Raw genomic sequence first — 23,011 nt, 5'->3', positions numbered from 1 at the left:
AATCTTATGTCCAAATAATCATAAGCCATAATATCACATGTCCTTATACGCTAAATCCCTAATATGTTTTGTACTAATATAGTAAGACATAAAACTTACGAGTAATAATATTAAAATCAATAATATTAAATGCCATAACAGAGCACTTGTTGGCAAACACTGACTTGCGAGCCAGAAAAGTAGATAGGTTAGAACTGAGACATTGACGAACCGGTACCAGAAAAGTAGGTTAGGTCATAAACCCCCCGACCCCTACACCTGCTGTGAACGCAACTAGAAAAGTAGGTTAGGTTAGAATTGCGACTCAATATTAGGACAAAAAATATTATGGCATTTACATTGTGGCAAACGTTATTATGGCAAAAGATCATTATAACAAAAGTTGTTATGGATTTAGAAATTAAGAAAAAATATATTATTGATTCCGATATAGACCAAATAGTTGGATTTGTGTGTGTTCCTACAGTGTGGAGATCGAAGAGCTGCATAAACACGCATTTCGTGAGTTGCGCGGTCAAACACGATAAGGCAAAATAATTGACTGTTGAAAAAAAACACTATGTAAAAATTTAAATTCGATGTTTTCACAAGCTTTTATTTAGTTTCACCTGTCTCGTTGTCTGTATGTCTGTAATCAAATCTTGCAATTTAAATTTGACCAACTTCCAGTATTCAGATTGACTTGAAATTTGGAATACTTACATAAATCGCGTGACAATACAATAATCTGTTAGTGACATCCTGGTAGTCCAGCCAGGATTGTCTCCGCAGAACGGAACTCTTCAACGGTTAATGTCAACGACTCGAAATTTGGTGTGCAAATGTGGTTTGGGTGACAGTCAGCAAAAAGTACAGTCAGCAAAAAAAGCTTGTATTAAAAATGAAATTTTTATAGTTAGGTTATTACAAATAGATCGAGTTATTTATTGCATAACTAGCCTGTTGCCCGCGACTCCGTCTGCGTAGAATTCGTTTATCGCTATCCTGCGGAAATTCAATTTTCAGGATAAAAACTTTCCTTTCCCGGTTCAGACGTGATGAAGTAGCAAACAGACAGACTTACAAACATTCACATTTATAATATTAGTAGGAAGTGGGATTGCTTTGTTGCATAGACGTAGCTATCATAATTGTTTTTAGTTGACTAACTTGTTGATCCTGTGTATGTTTTCCTTGAGCGCTGAGAAGTCCGGCCTGTCGTCTTCCGGGAAGGTCCAGGGCGGCTCCCCCGTGAGGGACTGGCGAGGCGACACTGACAGCGGCGACGTGCCTCTGTTGCGCATTTCTGCGCTACCTGGTACAAAAAACAAGATTTTCTCCATGTTCAAATTTATGACTTTTTTCGCTGACTTCAGAGGTTTATTTTTCAGTAAACATACGATTTAATCATGATTTTTACGTCGTTCGTTTTATTTTCCGGTTTTCTATTAAGGGTAGTCCTACGAGCGTTTCAACCGCAATCAGTTTCCTTGCGCTTGTACTGCAGAAATGAGTCAGGTAGAATGGAAGGATATTATAAAACGATATGGTGTGCATGCAGTACAATTACAATTCATTAAAATCTCTTGCTTACGGTCTATTGTTTCTTCAATATATGGAACAGGAAACTGATAGCGGTTGAAACGCTCGTAGAAGTATTATACCGAATTAATTTTAAGAGAAAATTTGTGTTCCATGGATTATTACTTACGTTTGAACTTATCCTCGAGCACGGCGGCGCAGTAGTCGCAGGCGAGGGTGCAGTGCGGGCGCCGGGACTCCAGCAGAGGGCTCACGGCGCGCCGCGGGCTTGGCGAGTCCGCGCCCCCTGGCGGCACCAGCGACATATCCCTGCCGACAACTAAAGGTCACCTGTTAATAAAAAAAGTAAAACTTACCTACATTATGCTTTAAAGTAGAAATCTTCAAAAATCTAAAACCGGACGACGCGTTAAAATTTAAATGAAAACAATTTTTTTTTTAAATCTCACGACGGGTAAGAAAGTTATTCTGAACATTTTTTATGTTCTTTGAAAATCATCCAACTGAAACCGATTCGTAAGTACCATAAGATACGAGCAGTTAAAACAAAATGATATAATTTCAATAAAGAAAAATAGATGAAAAGAAAATTTTGCCTTATTAAAATCAACAAAGTAGGATATCCTTACTCCTTCTTATCTTAACCGTCGTGTTTTTTTGTTACTTTTTAAATAACTATTAAATAACACAACACCTATCAGTTTCCCTTAACAATAACGACTAATAAAATCCCATCTTACTATAATACATGTTTGGAACTTTATTACTCAATCTCGCGTAATACGTTTTAACCGAGTTAGATGAAATCCGCGGATCGGCAAGCGCAACGTAGGACGCCCATCAACCAGATGGACAGATGACCTGGTTAAAGTCGCGGGTTCACGGTGAATGCAAGCCGTTTCCAACCGAGGCAACTGGAGGTCTATAGGAGGCCTACGTCTAGTGGACGTCCTTATGGCTGATATGATGATGATGATGATAAGATGAAATTTAGTAAAGTAAATTTGTGACTCGAGGGTGGACATAGGATAGTTTTGTTCTGGAAAATTGCATACTTCCCGTGGAATAGCGATAAAAGAATTCTACGTAGACGAAGTTGCAGCCAACAGCTATTAATCACGGGTCCCCTTCGTAATCCATAATATCGTTTGTCCTAAACTCAAATGCCATAACACTTTTGACATAATGATCATTTGCCATAATGATCTTGTTCTAATAATCATAAGCCATAATATCACATGGCCTAATACTCTCAATCCCTAATATGTTTGTACTAATATAGTAAGACATAAAACTTACGAGTAATAATATTAAAATAACGTTAATAGGGCAAAAGATCATTATGACAAAAGTTGTTATGGATTTTGAAATTAGGACAAAAGATATTATAGATTTCAATATATGTTTTCATAAGCTCACAGTATTTTGTGTTTTGTAACGGTTCGACGTAAATAAAGTTTTTCCAACCGATATGAAATCGTCGCCAAGAAATATATATCTGAACAATTTAGTAGACATAAATTTTCAATCTATGCTCTATCCTCTTAACATCGGAATGTCCATATTGCTACTCCCACATTACAATACAGAATTATCGTCAATTTCGTGATTCCAAATAATTGTTGGCAGAAAGTAAAAGCGCTTGCAGTAACTATTATTTTTTTGATTGTCTTTTACTTGCCTTTAAAACATGCCTGGATAATGAAAATAACTAAAGCGAGCGTATTCTTTCTCAGTATCAGTGTATATTTGACTGGTTACACTATAGCTTCGCTTTTATTTGTCTTTTTAGGGTTCCGTAGCCAAAATGGCAAAAACGGAACCCTTGTAGTTTCGCCATGTCTGTCTGTCTGTCTGTCCGTCCGCGGCTTTGCTCAGGGACTATCAATGCCAGAAAGCTGTAATTTTGCACGAATATATAATATATAAACTATGCCGACAAAATGGTACAGTAAAAAATTCTATTTTTTTTATTTTTTGTAGTACCTCCCATAGACGTAAAGTGGAGGTGATTTTTTTTTTTCATCGAACCTTGTAGTGTGGGGTATCGTTGGATAGGTCCTTTGTAACCATTAGGGGGTTGCTAAAACGATTTTTCGATTCAGTGATTTGTTTGCAAAATATTCAACTTTAAAGTGCAAATCGGTTAAATTGAAACCACTGTACCTACACCCACTTATGACAAATAAACTCTATTTCATTTCATTTCAAATTTTTTCATTAAAATCGAGCGTCCCCCCCCCCCCCTTTAAAATCTAAACCGGTGGGTGGAATAATTAAAAAAAATCAGGAATGGTAGTAAGTAATTAAGTATATCAAACTTACAGGGAAAACTATAACGGCTAAGTTTGCTTGAGAATTATTAGTAGTTTTACTCTTAAATAGCAGCCTAAGGTATAATATATACCTATACTTGGAATATTCCGTACAAAATAGGAAATCCTTAGAAAAATATTACTTAATCTTTTCGTAATGGCTACGGAACCCTATTTCGGGCGTGTCCGACACGCTCTTGACCGGATTTATTTATAACATCGTGAATACAGAAAATTCATCATCATCATCCCAGCCTATATACGTCCCACTGCTGGGCACAGGCCTCCTCTCAGAAGAAGAGGGCTTGGGCCATAGTTCCCACGCGGGCCCAGTGCGGATTGGGAACTTCACACGCACCATTAAATTGCTTTGCAGGTTTGTGCAGGTTTCCTCACGATGTTTTCCTTCACCGCATAGAGAATCACATCAGTAAAATTACATCAGTTTAATCCTAAACCTCCAAAAGGCTTTTAGGAATAACAATTCTGATGTCAAAACCCTTAAAAACTTGATATTCTGGAATTGGCTATCAATAGTTATCGTTCCTGTGTACTATTTTGTAGCATTTGTTCTAATTGGAGATTATAGTATTGCGTCATTTTTAAACACGTTTCCTAATGTTTACTTTGATGTTGTAACTATGCCATTTTACGTTATAAAAACCATCCTATGTCCTTCCCAGGGTCTCCAATTATAATAAAACTGTTCAGCTGTTTAAGCGTTAAGAAGTAACAAACAGATCGAAACCATTCAAAACTTAATATTCAACCTTAAGTAGGTATATACAGGATGGGCCCTGTAACTAAAGCAAAGAACTGAAATATACTTTTTTATTCGATTGGATGGCAAACGAGCAAGTGGGTCTCCTGAAGGTAAGAGATCACCACCGCCCATAAACATCTGCAACACCAGGAGTATTGCAGATGCGTTGCCAACCTAGAGGCCTAAGATGGGATACCTCAAGTGCCAGTAATTTCACCGGCTGTCTTACTCTCCACGCCAAAACACAACAGTGCAAGCACTTCTGCTTCACGGCAGGATTCGAGAGCAAGATGGTGGTAGCAATCCGGGCGGACCTTGCACAAGGTCCTACCACCTGACATCTTTTAACTAATCAGTAATTACGTCCAAATGATATTAATAAACTACAATGAAAAATATTTTTTCTGTTATTTCTAACAAACTCCGCCTTGTACAAGTATCTTAAAGTTTGTCAATTGTATTTTGTTAATTTTTCTTTTGTACAATAAAGAGTTTACATACATACAAACTTAATCAAACCAGCAATGTACCAATATTGTGTCCAGTCGAAATACTTGATAGTGGCATTTACGATCGTTTTCAATAATCAGCCTCGGAAATCTTGAAGTAATAAATTTAAAAGGAAATTAAGAAATTAGCTCCAAACCCCAATATGGCTGCCCCCTTAAATAATGCTCAGAAAAAAATATACTGTGCCATATCAAAAAATGCAAACTGTTAACGTCGAAAGTTACTGCAAGCTTACGGCGAAGTCCAGAAGCGGAAGCTTCAAAAGTTCACTGAAGAGACTTTACAGCTATGAACTTTCGAAAGTTGGGCGCAAAAATAAACCAGTGATTTAAAAAAAATACTGACTTTTTCAAGAATTATGGCTGGCCACTATGTTTTTTACATTTTTTTTTTTAAAAAATTTTACTCGTCGAAGCATCCAGTATTGCAATTAATTTTAACTGCATCTAGTCGTCGTGTCACACAAAGGTAATCTGATATTGGGAGAAAGTAGGCCACGCCTCACTTCTCGAGAGAAACTCGTCTCTGATGATATAGCAATGGCGATATTCGATTTCCACCGACAGAGTGGGTTATTATAAATCTCTGTATCTCCGAATATCGATTTATGAAATGAAATGAAATGAAATGAAAATTTATTTCGTATGAATTAAGGTTTCATTTATTTTTCAAAGACAAAATTTCCTTTCTTTAGGTAAATTAAAATTTGTAAGTCAATATTATTGTTGTTTGAGTATATCATCAAAATTGAACACTGAAAATAAATAACATCAAAAGGTCTCATTTGAATTTCAAACGAGTATGAAAACGTCTGTATATAGCTTAAATGGAATCTGGCTACTTGTCCAAGTAATGGTATTGATTAATACTTTAATTATACCTTTTTGCATTGAACTGCACGTAGTGCGTGGCACGTTATCTCCTTTAGATAGTTTGGTTTTGTTTTGTTTCGTTGAAATAATTTCCTGACGAATATTTTGTGCACGATCTATTAAAATATTCAGAACTATTAACATGTATTTTGCGTATACACATTCTGTTTTCAACGTATGTCATAGTCATGTTATAATAAACGCGTTGACACCCTTTTACATGATCACAGCTTTTGTGTAATTGATTTCCTTATTTGTGGAGATAAAACACGTTTCGCGGCACTCATCCAGTTACTGTTTAACTTTGGAAAACCAATTACCGTACGATTATTTTAGAAAATGCTTAGGGTGCAACTTCTTGCTTATTTATCTCTGTTCTTTGTTGTTACATTACAAGTAACATAGACATAAGTTTGTACAAAGAAATCTTAGGTAAATAAGTGGTGACATTTCGACCCCTGAACTAAGTTTTTATAATGTGCCTTAGGGGCCGCAGTTTGTCCAAATTTAATGACTTAAACTAAGTTGTACTTACACAATAATATGACTAAACTCGCTGCCTACCCAAAACCAATGATTTTCTTGTACCGCATATTCCTATAAAACCGTTATCACTCCCCTGGCGTTATGCGAGAATTACCATACGCCAGTTTATGCAAAATGGTGTCTACGGTCTCCTAACGAGACTGGCTATATTTTGCTGAGGTAATTTTCCCAAAGAGATCTTCGTAACGTTAATTATTATTACTTATTTTAGACTAGCCCGTTCTTTTGCCCTTCCATTGATATGGATTGAGCCATCCATATAATACCTAGTAACACTTCAGCCCAAGCAGACCGTTTTATGCAGCCAGGTGCCCGTTCGGCTATAGAATTACATTTTCCTTGGCATTTCCCGGATCCTAGGGAGCTAATGCTGAAAATGGAAATTGCCTCCTCGTTACAGTGTTTTGCCTGCCAACTTTGTTATCAGAACGAATGAATATAGCTACATATGCTTTACTCAGTAAGTGTACGGGTGAAATTGATAAAAATATTTAAGATAAATAATAGCCCTGAAAGACGTTGTGCACAAGCAACACGTCAAAATTCGTCTGGAACAGGCGCATAAGTGATCATCATCATCATCATCATCATCATCTCAGCCGTAAGACGTCCACTGTTGGACATAGGCCTCCCATTGACCTCTAGTCACTTCGGTTCGCAGCGGCCTGCATCCACCGTAAACCTGCGGCTTTAACCAGGTCATCCGTCCATCTCGTTGGTGGACGTCCTACGCTGCGCTTGCCGATCCGCTGTCTCCACTCGAGAACTTTTCGGCCCCAACAGCCATCTGTTCTCCGTGCTATATGGCCTGCCCATTGCCACTTCAACGAGCTAATTCGCTTGGCGCATACCTATAGGCTTAACTAACATAATTCAATTTTTATTGCATTTCTTAATTTTATTTTAGGTACATTTTCATAATAATTCGATGAGTGTTAATTGTTGGTTGGTTGTATTTGGTTGAAAAAATATTTGCTTGTTTTGAAACAGCCTGATTGAAGTTAAACTGGAATTTAGCTTGAATATCTAATACATTATTACTTTATCATGCAATGGATGCATTCAATACGAGTACATAGGAGTAAATTGCATTACCACACTTTTTCACCCTTGGTATTTCGTCGTATTATCTGTCTTATTAAAATCGGAAATCGGAATGAATTTGACTAATCATTTGTAAGGATGTTTACAGTATTTTAATTAAAAGATTTTAGTTTGATTGAATATTGTAAAAAAATACTTTGTTTAATTAATTACAAAGCACCTCCGACATTCCATCTGAAATACACAATCACCAACAAACACCCTGCTTTTCAAGCGTTATCGTGCATTCTCGGAGACGAGCTTAATCAAGGATGAAATTCCTTCATCTCGGCAAACACTCCTGGCGCTGTCGCAACCTCCCGCGGCAAACATACAGAGGCAAGCGTTCCAGATACGACGTGTTTATCCTGTTTTTACCTATAGAAGGGATAAGTCATGTAATTTTTCACATGTTTGTATAATTTAAAGGACTACAAACATTTCTATATTCAGGAGGTACGATTTCAAAAATTGGAAGGACCATTGAAATTAGCCTACGAATATCCTTAAATGAACCCTATTTTTGTGTGGAAGATAAGGTCTCTCCCAATAATTGGCATCTTTAATCTATTCTTATGTTATTAGCAATAGAAATCGACAGCAGGGTGTCGTCTATTGGGCATGTCGAGCACTCGGACATTCACCTTGTTCATTTAGAATTTTTCATTCAGAGGCACTCCAATTCACCTTGTTCTCAGCCTGTAAAAATTGCTTACACGGCTACGCCTTTAGTATGAACTTTATTGGTGGTTTCTCCGCACAACCTTTTTCCAGGCCCCGCGAATTTAGATGTGCTACCATAATACATATAAATCATAGTTTTGTGTTGTTTACCTATTAGGGATTAATTTAAAAACAAATAATATTTTTAACGAATTCAAACGATTTTGTACCACATTGTATATTTAGTAAGGTCTAATATTTGTGTACATTTAAGTGGTTGCTGTGTGCACTATGCCTGGAAAAGGGTTATAGTATTTCAGCTTATCTCAAAGCTTGATTTGTGACCGTTTGTCTGACTTTACCTTTAAACATACAGAAATCGTCTGTCGCCTTTCCCTTAGCACATTGCCGCTTCCAACTGTGATTTGAATTAATTTAGGGCACATCACATAGGTAAACCGTGCAGCGAGAAGTTACGTCACCTTGTTACCCTTTGAAATATTTCGAGGCGGGTTCTAGTTTCTGGCTTAACTTAACACCGTTTAACATATGCCGTTGATTTTATTTTATGAGGTTAAGGGGCTGTTTCACCATCCATTGATTAGCGTTAACTGGCGGTTAGGTGTGATGCCGTCTCTATTTGTTTTGTTCGAATAGACGGAGATGGCATCACATTTAACCGTCAGTTAACACTAATCAACGGATGGTGAAACAGCCCCTATGTCTTGTATATTCGTATTGAGAATTAAGAGGCCAAATGTCGCTAGATGGCTTTAGTATCGTGAGGACGTTAATTTCTGCTCGCGATTGACTCATTTAGGTTATTTTAACCAATTACGAACGGCACACGAATGGTCAAAGTTATCAAAATACTGGGCCTCAAGATACGCCAATAATATGATATGATAGACCTTTAAATAAGTACCTACAATTACGTATGAAGGGTTTTACATCGCTCTGACAAACTGAAAATATTGTTTATAATCATCATTTAAACAAGTTTTTGCCAATTCTCTCATCTACAGCGTGTAGTTTTGATACTACCTCAAACTTTAAGGGTAGTTAGTGAAGGGCCTAATAATCACATTTTATTATGTTTTAGAAAAAAAAATACTTAAGTATTATTTTCCTTCCAAAATTAATTAGCACGCAAAGTATCACTACGTGATACTGCTTTGTTTTTATTTAAAACGTCGCACTTGTCAACGTTTCTCTCTCGTATCAAATTATTGTACGCATTACATTGCTGCTCGAAAATATTTCAAAAATTAATTACGCTCTGGTAGTTAATTTTAAACTAACAATTTGTTTTGATCAGCACAAATCTTCGTCTGGGTACAATTTGAGGTAGTATCAAAAATACACGCAGTATATAATAGTAGGTATGGCGACTGAAAAAACCTTCTCCCAATTACGAAATGTGTTAATTTATGCCAGTAGAAGTTATAATACTTATAATTACGTTAATGGCATAAATTTCAACGTCACAACTCGACTTTTCACCGAATAGGTATGTTTTCAAATTAAAACTTCTCTGAAAGGAATACCTACAAAATAACAACTTCGGAAAGAAATAAGTCAACATGAAATTCACAGAGTACCTACTAATATTTTGTTTATTTACGGAGAAACTTCCGTTCATGTACTCATTTTATGAAAAGAATTCACAAACCATGTGTTGAACATGATGCAAAATTTACATTTTAGCGTACTATTTCAACAAAATGAATTAATTTAATGGTAGTTTCCAGCATTAACTTATTTAGCTAGAGACACTAATTTTGTATTACATTCTATTTCACACTGTATACCTACAAACCCAGGCCAAGTACAGATATCCGTAGTGGCAATCAGTGTTATATGTAACGAAATGAGTGAATGTATCACGACTACCGGGTAATCGAATCATCGTAAATTGGACGGGATCTCATGCGGGATATTGAAATTGAACCAAACGAGGAAGCTGCAATGGAAATTTGAAATTCATTTTCGACTGATTTGAATTGAACTAGAAGTTTTGAGTAGCGTTCGCTATCCACCGTGGTCCAATACGGCAAGTATGATCGACACATGCGCCGGGGTAACTCGAGGGGGCATTTTGACTTCACATTAAATCATACATTATTTATTGAAATGATATTATAATTGATTTTGAGATAAGTATATTTTATTTTATCTAACTATGATTAATTTATTGAAACTGTTTTATCGATTATTGACGATTATTTATGTTTAATTTTATTACAATAAGTACCACCATAATTCTCTTTTTTCTTGAAAATTATTAAATATGTTTTTGAAATACTATGAATGAGTTAACATAACCTTTACTTGCCTGAATTTCATTTGCCCGAATTTAACTTACCACACCAACGTTTGCCGTAAAATATATAGAACCGTGCTGATTTTAGGATTTTTTTAAATGTCATCATATAGAATGCAGTAGGTTAGGTTAGGTTAATTTAATATCAACTCTGAACAAATTACTATTTCAGAAATAAATTACTTAATGACAAAGAAAATTCTAGAAAACAATACATTCGGCCATATGAAATTCGGGCAAACGATTGAGAACCGACTAGCTAGCTAACTAGCTACGTAATCTTTAAAGGCAGGCCCGGAGGCAGTAGAGATTATTAAATGATGATGAATAAGGGAACTTCGAATTTAAGGACATCAAATCCTAAATAATCATGATGAATAAATGATGTAAAGTTTAAACAATTGAAAGGTATTAATTTTTATACCCAAAATGAAAAAAAATCTGTACGCTTTAGCCACATTGCAGCAGTCACGAATAGACTGGTCTGCAACGTCGAGGTCATCAACATCATCATCATCCGGAAGACGTTCACTGCTGAACAAAGGCCTCCTCCTTAGAACGCCATAATGAACGACAGCTCGCCACTAGCATCCACCGGAGAACTTTTCTCCCCCAACGGTTATCTGTTCTTCGAGCTATGTGGCCCGCCCATTGCCACTTCAACTTGTATATTTTTACAGCTATGTCGGTGACTTTAGTTCTTCGACGAATTTCCGTATTCCGGATTCTATCGCGCAAAGAAACTCCAAGCGTAGCTCTCTCCATAGCTCTCTGCATAGTCATTGAACGTCGAGATAATTTTAGGAAATTAAAACAATTAGTTAAAACGATTATTAAGTAATAAACAATAAATACTTAATTAATAACGTCTCGTACTAAAACAGCTTCTATAGTTTTCTCTATAATATCGGTTATTTTTATTTAAACACACAATAAAACGTGTAACAAATGGGTCGTAAATGAAAAGAGCCCCAACTACTCCGGAATAAACTTGACTTTTCCAACTACATCTACATAATAAAGTGCGTTCGAACCTAATTCCCAACTGTGTACCTCTTGTGCGATATTTATGTACATACCAAATAAGGGTCATTTTCCTTTGGCAATATCACTGGCAATATTTTATGATTAAGAAATGACCCTCGAAAGGCTTGTAAACTGCCTTCCACAAGTTTCTTTCGGGGGAAATGAATAATTCAAATACACAGTTTTGCCTTGGTCAAATTAATTTCTTGAAAGGAACTTCTTTGGTATTTGGGTGGGACGTCACGGCTGGGTCATTTTGGGACCGAGAAAAGGCTTTTTCTTTGGCATGCGTAGCATATTTGTAGCGAAAGTCTAAGGATAATTTATTACAATCGCCCTGTTACATAGTTATTTATTTAGAAAACAAACAAGCAGACATTGAACACATAGGTCATATAACAATTCATTGTCGCAACAGTTTTCACTTATGAGTGATAACATTTCATTTTAATAAAATTAGCAACGTTCGTTTCAATTTAAATATAATTTTGTCAAGTTTTAAATTTTCGTTTATAATATATTTAACTTTGTTCCTAAAAATGTTTAACGGTTGTTTTATCCTACTTTACTTGCAAACACCTATTGCAAAGTAACAGTTTGCGCATAGATGAATATATCATGGATATGTAACAAAGACCCAATCACCACGAACATCAAACAAGATGCTCACGTGTTTCAAACTCGATACGAGTTCATTCTCAAAGCCGAGCATACAATCGTTCCCAAACAAAACGAATGACGTACTAACCAGTAACCATTTAAAAACACTTACAGAAACATTTTATGTAAAAAATAATGTAAGTAGTTTAGAGTAAGGGTAACTATAATTCCATTAATTAAAGTAGTAACTACACGGCTGGTTAAATCTAATATTCAAGAGCAAACTCTAAAGTTAAGCAATCAGATCCTGAAAGCTAATTAGAGATAAGTAGAGTTCTTTTTCTTTACTTTTAAACTCGAGATGGATCCAGAATCTCAAACATTTTAATTAAATCTTTAAGGATTTATTTTCTTTATAAAACAATATTAAATCGAATTTACTTTTCAGCAGCGACATTTTGTTAAGACAAAAGGAGGTAATGAAACTGGCATTTTCAAAATATGCCAATTTTTGCTTGCTTTTACTGTTATTTTAATCCTAAAATGCTGTGAAATATGCAACTAAACCGAACCAATTTACGACTCACGATCACTTTTATTGTTTGGTTTTGCATACAAACGTAACTAATTGTGCGTGTAGCAAGTTAGTTAATTTTAGGTCATAGATAAAGCACCTAAAGTAACGACCGAGACGAAGAAAATAAAACAAGATTCGAGTTTTCACCGCTTATGCTCGTAAACTAGTAAAGCACACTTTCCCGAAAAATAAAGGTACGGTCTCTAAAGGTGGACTTCTCAGAATCACTTTGACAAAGGTTTACTGTGGCGCTTTTTGGAAAATGCACATATTAGGAAAGTGCACGTAATGTATTCGAAAATCGAAGTTCATATATCGTGCCGTCCCTCTCACTCTCCTGTTAAATAATATTAGAGCCAGCGGAACGGCATAATACGAAGTTCAAATTTTGCACTTCCTTGTACAATGTAATGGATTTAAAGCGATTAATCACATAATATAGCCCGGCGAAGGTCAGCGATATCCTAATGCACTTAGCATGGAAAATCCTTCCGATTATCCTAGGCTTATCTTTCGAGACTCGAGTCACTGTAATTTAATCACTGCCTTGTGTTGTATTACTGTATTCTACTTTTATTAATAAAGTTTACGACTAATAATTTACCCGCTGCTGGGGTAGGTCACAGTCACTACCTACCCAGCAGCGGGTACATGGTTATATTAATACATAATAATATTGAGGGTTAAGGCCAGGTTATTAGTTAGTTATTCAATGCGAGTGTGTGTGTGTGTGTGTGTGTGTGTGTGTGTGTGTGTGTGTATGTGTGTGTTTAATTGAGTATAACTCTTGTGTTTTTCCCAATAAATCCATACTAATATTATAAATGTGAAAGAGTGTGTGTGTGTGTGTGTGTTTGTATGTTTGTCCGTTTTTCACGTCGAAATGGAGCGAGGGATCAACGTGATTTTGGCATAGAGATAGTTTATAGGCCAGAGAGTGACATAGGCTACATTTTATCCCGAAAAAATGCACATTGCTCGAGGGAACAGCGCGCAATAACCGAATTCCGCGGGCAAAAGCTAGTAACCAATAAAAAAAATATGTTCTACTGTAACAAAGCAGCCTTACAAGGCGAACAAACCTACAAAGTCTATTCATCAATAAGAAATATTAGCTTTGTAGAATTAGTTTCACGAAAAGGGTAGATCCGAATCATTCAAGCGTGACCTCAAAGAACCTGTTAAGTTACAGGCCTTTGTGCCAAAGGGGTCAATAAATAGAAGCTATCTTTGTCAGGCTACTTTCTCTTTAAATTATCTATTATTCTATTGAGCTATTTTTAAGCCTTGCGTGCCTGCATTTTCTGTTGCAGTTTCACCATGTTTATTGTGTCTTTGGCTCGGGGGTGAAATCATTATATATCCTTATAATACCTTTAAATATATCTAATACCTTTAAATGAGCAAGTCTTGTTTATATATACATAATCAGAATCAAAATCAGATTCAATCAGAATCTCGGAAACGGCTCCAACGATTTCGATGAAATTTGGTATTTACCTAGGGGTTTTCGGGGATGACAAATCGATCTAACTTAGTCTTATCTCTGGGAAAACTCTTATTAACGAGTTTTAGCCCGGGTCGTCCAGAGACTTTTTTTAACCATGTTATCAATTAAAGTTGGACTCTTTCTTTTTTGATACCATGAGTTTTTCGGTTAAGGAAAACATCATGAACAAGCCTTACCTTAACGAAGTTAAGAACTTCCTACAAACAACACCAGAAAACAACAGTCCCAAATCCTTCCATTCTGAGAGGAGGTCTGTGTCCTGTAATAGGACGTATATTATGCCGCAGATGAATAAACAATACACGCACGTGCAATTAGTAAAGCGCAAACGTTCCGTGTCTTATCTCATTAGGCGAACAGCCCCGCTTCGGACAATGATAAATACCTTCATAATTATAACGGAACATTTTGCCCCAATACCTTAATAAACTTTGCCAAAATTGCTGGACGTAAATTAAGTTAGTAATCCCTGTATTACAAGTAAGTTATAGCAGACGTTTATAATACTGTCAAAGAGTAACAAGTAAAATTATAACCTTGCTTGTGCTTAACCAGACCGTGTGTAGAAATAAACGTCAAGTCCTTTCTCTGTTAGAAGAACCCTGTAATCAGTCTCCATTTCGTTCCAGAGATATGCAACCGAGTTTAGAAACATTTAACCCGTCTATTCCCAAAAAATAGACAAGGTGTCTTTAAACTAATCCTAAAAATGAACTTTTTTAAACGGAATTCTTGGGGTTTTTAATGCTTTGTGCAAATTTTTTGCTTCGTCCTAAAAAAGTACCTACAAAAAATCTTTTAAAGAAGTATAATAATCTTATCTAAATTCCACTTACATACTAAACAAACATTATTATCTACCGAAAATACAAACTGAGACATGGATGCACAGAAAAACCAGAAAAAGAGACCATCACTGGGAATCGAACCCAGGTCCTCAGCAATCCGTGCTGCGTGTTATAACCTCTACACCACTGCTGGACAGGAATCTAGACACGAATTTCTCTTATGCATACATATCTCAGGTTGCTTATTTCTACTATGCTACTTAAGCAGCAGAACTAGCGACATCTATGTTATATTGTTATCTACATTGTATAACGTCATCGCTCATCACAATATTGACGCAACTAAATAATGCATGTAGATCTTTAATTGTGGAATTGAATGTGTATGCTGTCAATTTACCTTCGAAATATAGGTTGCGCTAAGCTACTTGTAAAAAATTTATAGAACACAAAGTATAAAGTGCTTCGTAACGTGCATATTGCGTATCTGGGTCGTAACTTATAACTTCCCTGTTAACTTTAATTAAGCGTTAAATGCTCCCGTAAACAAATCATACAACGTTAGAGCTTATAACTTAAATCTGGGTGATTTTTACACGTGTAGGTTAAGTTATTTAGAAATAAAAACATTGTGGTATTGGAAAACTTAACAAAACTTTCTGTTGCATGATGTAGAAGTAACATATTCAAAACAGACTGATGTTCCAAATTCAAAACCGGCCAAGTGCGAATCGGATTCGCGCACTAAGGATTCCGTACAAGTAAAGGTATGTGAATATTCGTAGACGTATTATGAGTACAGTCAAGGGCATAAATATATTATGTATATGTATGTAGCAAGGTTTCAAAAATATCTATACCTATACATTTATGCCGCTAACCATAAGGTCGATGTATTATTTATACATATATTTGGCGCTATGGCTATATTTATGCCCTCGACTATACACAACAGAGCCCGGCTCCATATTATAGGTCATTTTAGACATAGACAGACTGTGGTGAAACATGCCTAACTAAAGTGTGTTTATGAAATATCCGGTGTAAATAAATTACAATATACAAGAATTGCTACTTTAAAGCTACCCTTTAAAAAGTAAAATTGTGAAACTTAATAAGCAAACGTCTTCTGTATCTACAATCCTACTTAAGTAAGCTTAAATGAAATAATTATACATTAAATACCTTTCTATCCAGTTTCACTTTAAATTGAATTATCTAAATGAGATATTTCAGCAGAACACTTCAATTGCCTCGACTCAACTATCAGAATAATACAATTTGGAAGCTTTGTGGTTTTATTTAACTCAAGCTTATTTTCAAGTTCATCTTTGCAAGGTTTACCGACGTCATTGTATAAGTATGATTGATAATTATTTATTGTAGTACAGTACAGTCAAACCATTGGTGGCAGAGCGGATGTACGCTGAGGGTGTTCCCGCTGCAGTCGCGCCACTACAACTCGTTTATTTATGGTGCGCGCACCGTGGCCGATGGAGACCATCGCGAGTGCTGCCTTCTGGCCGAAAGACGTCGTGTTCCGGGGCATCATACCGCAGATGAATGCGACGTCAAGAACGGTAACTCAACGGGGTCACGACGTTTTGTCACCTAATTAGTTTTAATATTGTGTCAGTATTGAAGGTATGGACCGTGTTGCCCGAAATAAATGGTCTATTATTATTGGATCCCTGAACCGCCGTAGAAAGTCCTAGTACATCCCCTACTGCGTGAAAACAGAACCAGATAAACTCTGTTGAGTTTTCGCCCGCTGATATGATAATCATTTTTGTAAAAATTATTATTGTTTATAGTTAAATAAATAAATAAAAAAAACGTAAAAACATGTAACCGTAAGGGACCATAAAAACTTGCGGGCACAGTTAGCTAATGACGCATTGTTATTCAAACTGAGTAGAAACAGAAACGTTTAGGCAGGGCTGGCTAAGTCTGCACGTAGCGGACCGCTTTGTCAGTCTGTCTGCCAGCCGAGTACTAAGTACTATCAGCTAACGCAATGGCGTTGAACTTTAAAATGCGGTTACTGTTTGAAAAACTTAAAAAAGGAGGAGATCCTCAAGTCATCGGAATCTTTTTACAAGCTTTTATTTAACTTGCAGTGTTTGCTTATTTGAACGTTCGTTCTGTATGTTAAGACCGGGTTAAATCTTGGGTGTTTAATTTTATCCATTTTATTGATTGAATGTACCTACTTCAAATTTGATGAACAAAAAGTACAGTCGGCAAAAAAAACTGAATTTAGTGGCACTAAACCTATTTTATATGGCCTTAATCTCTTCTCTTTCTCACGCATACTATCTGGCTGTCCTGATGTTATTTACCTAGATAAAAGAAATCAGAAGAATGCAATGGCTCTATTTAAAAAAACTGGCTTTTGGTGTTGAAAGCTATTTGATTTCTCAATTTTAATTACTATATGAAAAATAAACATCCGAGTGCTGATCGGTTTTATTTCAACATCGAAGAAGACAGCAGGGTGTCATCTATTTGGCATTAACATGTCAAGTACTGGGGCATTTACCTTAAATATTTATTAAGAGTTATATTATTGTATTGTATTGTATTGTATTGTATTAATAATAGGTATTTCATTGAAGTTAAGGGCCCTCACCCACAACGACTTTTTGTAGCGATGCTGTCGCGCGTTTTGTAAATGCTCGACAGCATCGCGACTGTATCGATGCAAACGCGCGACGGTTTCGGACGACATCGTTGAGAGAACGGAGGGAGGGTGTGAAGGGAGGGAGGGAGGGTGAAGCTCGACAGTAGCGCGTTTGCATCGCTACTGAACCGTGGTTATGTGGGTGATGGTACACAGCTAGCGACCGCATCGCGACTGTATCTATGCGAACGCGCGACAGCATCGCTACTGCATCGCTACAAAAAGTCGCCGTGGGCGAGCGGCCTAAGTGAAAAAGGTTAGAGAACCTGACTACGAAGTTTGAGGTCCCGGGTTCGATTCCCGGCCGGGGCAGATATTTGTATGAAGAATACAAATGTTTGTTCTCGGGTCTTAGATGTTTAATATGGTATTTAAGTTTCTAGTATTCATTGTACAAGCTTTGCTTAGTTTGGGACTAGGTAAATTGGTGTCAACTATACCATGCTATTTTATTTATATTTAATTATAGTTAGTTATTAGATATGAGCATACCTAATTAAAATATTAATTATTATATGGGGACGCCCTTGCACGGTTGTATACTTCATCTGTGCTGTCTCATTCATATTTTTCGTCGTTCTTTATTTATTTATATATTGCATACATGTAACATAAGCTCTTAAAGTTAACATGAACCCTGGTAGGGTAAAGCATTTGTTGTTATAATTGTTATTATCTATTTACTGTTTTTAACCGACTCCAAGAACGGAAAATCCCAGCCAGAGGTTCTGAATAATCAATTTTGTCCAGAAATATAATTATTCTGAATGCAGCAAGCGTTTTGGAAACTATTCCCTTGGCGGATTGCCTTTTTATATTCTAGCTAGATATTTATTTTTATAAACAGGATTATTTTGAATATATCTTTATATAAGTAATAAAAGTGTAAGTATTCTAAATCCCGAAAGCAAATCGTAAAATGTTTACGGCTAAAGATCTTCTCTCGTTAAAACTCAACTTTTAGTTAAGCTTATTTGTATATATTAAATTGTATAATATGTTGGTACGCTATCGCATTGGATGTCCTGTAATGATGGTGTAATGTTTTATTAAATAAATAAATAAACTTTTCCGGTCAAGTGCAAAATAACTAGGTCACTGGCAAAGTGTAGCAACATAATAAATTAGGATACGTCCTTCATAAAATTAACATAATCAGCCTTTATAACTCCGCGAAGGTCCTAATCTGAGATGAAAATGCTTCATTCATTACTTACGCATCCACACTTAAATCAGCCGAGGAAAATATTTCTGCGTAATTAAGGGACCGTTTATAACATTGCGGGCATATTTTCCAGCAGTTTAAAAAACATACCAAATTTTGTCGAAATCGTTGGAGCTGTTTCCGAGAGTCTGATTATATATATTATGTACAAGGTGTTAATTAAATAACTGAAAATCGCAGACTCCCCAAAAATATTTTTTATTTTAAGTTAAGTAGTTTATTTTAATTATTATTTTTTTCGAATACTTACCTTCATTATTTCCAATAATATTCGTGTGTTTTGCTAAGTCAGTAATTCTACCATCTTGCTCGCTAATCCTGCCGTGAAGCAGCAGTGCTTGCACTGTTGTGTTTCGGCGTGGAGAGTAAGACAGCCGGTGAAATTACTGACACTTGAGGTATCCCATCTTAGGCCTCTAGGTTGGCAACGCATCTGCAATACCCCTGGAATTGCAGATGTTTATGGGCGGTGGTGATCTCTTACCATCAGGAGACCCACTTGCTCGTTTGCCATCCAGTCGAATAAAAAAAAACTACTGGATTTCTAACTACAAAAACATTTATATTGTGGCAGTTGCACTTCGACGTTTTTAGAAGAACATCAAACTGACAGTACAACGGTATTGAAATATCTAAATAATATGCAACCTCACTTAAACATTTTATTGGCGCAAAAGGGGTTTAAAAACAAAAACTACCTGATTAAAAAAAAAGTGTAATCGATTCTACTCTCGATTCTGAGCAAACTACTTTTCAGTTATTTAATGACCACCTTGTATATACAAGAATTGCTCGTTTAAAGGTATCAGATAAACAAATATCACGGAAAAATTCACACCAATTGACCTAGTCCCAAAGTAAGCTTAGCAAAGCTTGTGTTATGGGTACTAAGCAACGGATAAATATAATTATATAGATAGAAACTTAATGAATGATTTGTGATTGAATTGACAAGCACCTTCGCAAACTGACGCCTAGAACAATCAATTATGAAAAAAAGTGTTTAACACATAAAACATTCTCCTAGAATTGGCCACTGCTCCACGTTCCGAAACGTATTGTTTATTGCTAATCCAAATTAACTATGTGATTAAGGTGCGGTTCGCGGCATTAAAGAGGGACATAAACTTTATAGCCACTTTTACGCAGCTACATTACTTAATTGCTGACATAAACCGGTATTAAAAGATAGCTAATGCTTCAAAATTGAAAAAAAAAATATGTTTGTGTACCAAGATTACGTTTTGAGGTAATTTACTCTGAGAATGCGTTGAATGCTCTGTAAAGAGCACAAAACACACTTTGTACCTATTTAGTGTCTAAAGAAATAGCTTATAACTTGCTCAGCTCTGTTCGGAGCGATTTCGTCCCCGTGGACTTAGTTTTATGACAGCCAGTTACTCGTATAGAAACGCAACGTACTTTGAAGACATAATTAAAAAAATAGTTATATACCTACTCGGAATTACAAATACCAAATAAGAGTTTCTATTTTACAAAGTCAGTTTGTGACACTGTCTTACAATTTGTATGGCTAGTCGTAAAACATACTAATAAAAACCGGCCAAGAGCGCGTCGGTCACGCCCAAGATAGGGTTCCGTAGCCTAATACGAAACCATTAAGGATTTTTTTTCTAAGGATTTCCTATTTTGTACTGAATCTTCCAAGTTTAGATATATTTTACCTTAGGCTACTATTTCTCAAGTAAACTTAGCGTTATAGTTTTCCTTGTAAATTTGATATCATACTCGTACTTATTACCATCCTGAATTATTTCAAATTTTCCACCCAACAGTTTAGCTTTTTATAGGGGGGGACGCTCGATTTTAATGAAAATATGCACTTTAAAAGTTGAATACTTCGCACACAGATCACTGAATTGTCTACCCCCCAATGTTTTTAAAAGACCTATCCATCGATATCCCATACTATAATAGGTTTAGACGAGAAAAAAATCACCCCCACTTTACGTTTATGGGAGATAACCTAAAAAAAAAACCATTTTTTTTCTACAATGCTGTTTACCATATACATATATCCTTGCAAAATAACAGCTTTTTATCATTAATAGTCTCCGAGCAAAGCCGCGGACGGACAGACAGACAGACAGACAGAACACTTTATTGATCAACAGAGTTAATGGTGCTCATGATTTTAATATATAAAAAAAACAAAGAATATTACCATATTCAGGAAAAATAAATACATTTTGAAATAGAAATGCCCTCTAACTTTCTCGTTAAGCAATGCGAAGGAACTAAATCCTCAACACTTCATTTACGTCTATTTACTACTGCGTTTATCTTAATAGAAACAGTAAAAGAGTCGCGGAAATAAAGACTCGTCCGCCCCTAAACATAAAAAATCCCTCATCCAACGCTTTGACAGAAATTGTACGAATGAACGACCGAAAAAACGAAACGCTGCCAGGAAATGAAGTGGAAAATAGTTGTCTGGAATGATGAATGGAACCTCGAATCATTCGGTCACTGCTCGTGGACAATTCGTATCGGTCAGAAGATGTTCCAGATCCCCATATGTTTCTTGCGATGAATTTCATATTACGTTTTCTTATTACAAGAAAGACTGCTATATCTTCAGGGAAAAGTGGTTTTTACGAACGGACGGTTATTGAGCTAAATAGCATCAGCAATATCTTGGTCGAGTTAAATTTTTTGCTCAAAACGATTGAAAAAATGTATCTTATAAAATTTATAAGATTGACCGCTATATGTGTGTGTGTGTGTGTGTTTGTCTGTGGCACCGTAGCTCTTAAACGGGTGGACCGATTGATTTGAATGCGGTTTTTTTGTTTGAAATCAGGTTTTCTAGCGATGGTTCTTAGATATGTTTCATCAAAATCAGTTTAGCCGTTTTCCAACCTTTTTTTGGTCTGATCAGTTACCGAAGTATGTCTTTGACCCCAGACTAATCTTAACAAGACATACATTGTATCTAATACCTACAAAATATTCCTTCCAATGCCCAAGACCCGAACATATAAAACCTTCATTCTTATACGATAACCGTATTATTTCCTGAAACGTTAATGCAGTAAGTGGTTGCCATCAATAAGTCGTTCTTCTAAGTGGTTTCCTATTTATATGTTCCAACGAATCACTCTCAACAATGTTGCGAGACTTTAAGTATTTCATTGGAGGCCAATTCGCTCGCTGAAGTTCACTACAGTTCAGCTTTAGATGCAATATGCACAGTTTCTGAAAAAACTAGCAAGCATATCAAAATACGAAGAGCTAGTTTTGAACTACGGCTTTACTCGCGTGAACAGTTTAATTGAAATTTATAGATTCTACTGAATTCTCCAAAAAAGATTTATACTCACTCACCATAGATCGCCAGTGCAAAATTTAATGTCACTAAGCGCTTAAGATTTTTCGATTTTGCTTTTGCAATTTTCATTCCCATCTGGTCATCGGGATACAAGGTAAGTAGGTAGTCTATGTGTTATTCCAGACTATAAACAATCCAGTGCAGTGGACACACACCACACACACACACACACACACACACATAACTGCTGGGCCCAAACCTCTCAGTATGTGAGATCTTCTTCGGCTATAGTAGGTACCCAAGCAGGCCTAGTAGAGATTGTGAGCTTCGGGATTTGAACCCATTTTTCAAAAGTTCACCTACTTACGAACTTATCACAATGTTCTGAACGGTTATAAGCGTGTATGTACGGGATTTCTAGAAATATTCTCCACGTGCTGGCAAAATACACAAACGTTCAGTGGAATCCCCAACACGCAGACGGGATACAAATTGTTACCATTTACAAGGCACAAGAATTCGACTCGTTTAGAACAAACCACTAAAAAGCCCTGAAAGCCGAGGTTTGTTAAGATATTTCTAGAATTACGGTAAATAAATTGTGTTTTCACTGGCAACGACTCGCTTTTCGTCAACGTCTTTTCTGCATAGTGGAAAACAAAATAATGCACTGCGCAACAAATAGAAACAGATTGTCATTATACCCTTTCAGGA

The 23,011-nt window shown here is 36.2% G+C and overlaps 1 protein-coding gene across 1 annotated transcript in view; it reads right to left on the bottom strand.

Annotated features, from left to right (window-relative positions):
- The window catches only part of LOC141438919 (atrial natriuretic peptide receptor 2-like), a 41,996-nt gene that overhangs the window by 6,608 nt on the left and 12,377 nt on the right, over nt 1-23,011 (bottom strand). Inside the window, exons 2-3 of the mRNA XM_074102983.1 lie at nt 1,691-1,840; nt 1,150-1,294 (exon numbers count right to left, since the gene is read on the bottom strand). Coding sequence (XP_073959084.1) covers nt 1,150-1,294; nt 1,691-1,826 — 281 coding nt within the window. The 5' untranslated portion in view covers nt 1,827-1,840. The remainder of the gene's footprint in view (nt 1-1,149; nt 1,295-1,690; nt 1,841-23,011) is intronic.

This window comes from Choristoneura fumiferana, chromosome 20, assembly GCF_025370935.1.
Source record: "Choristoneura fumiferana chromosome 20, NRCan_CFum_1, whole genome shotgun sequence".
NCBI classification, from domain to species: Eukaryota; Metazoa; Arthropoda; class Insecta; order Lepidoptera; family Tortricidae; genus Choristoneura; species Choristoneura fumiferana.
The sequence above is the reverse complement of the archived record's forward strand: the minus strand, read 5'-3'. Positions and strand labels throughout refer to the sequence as shown.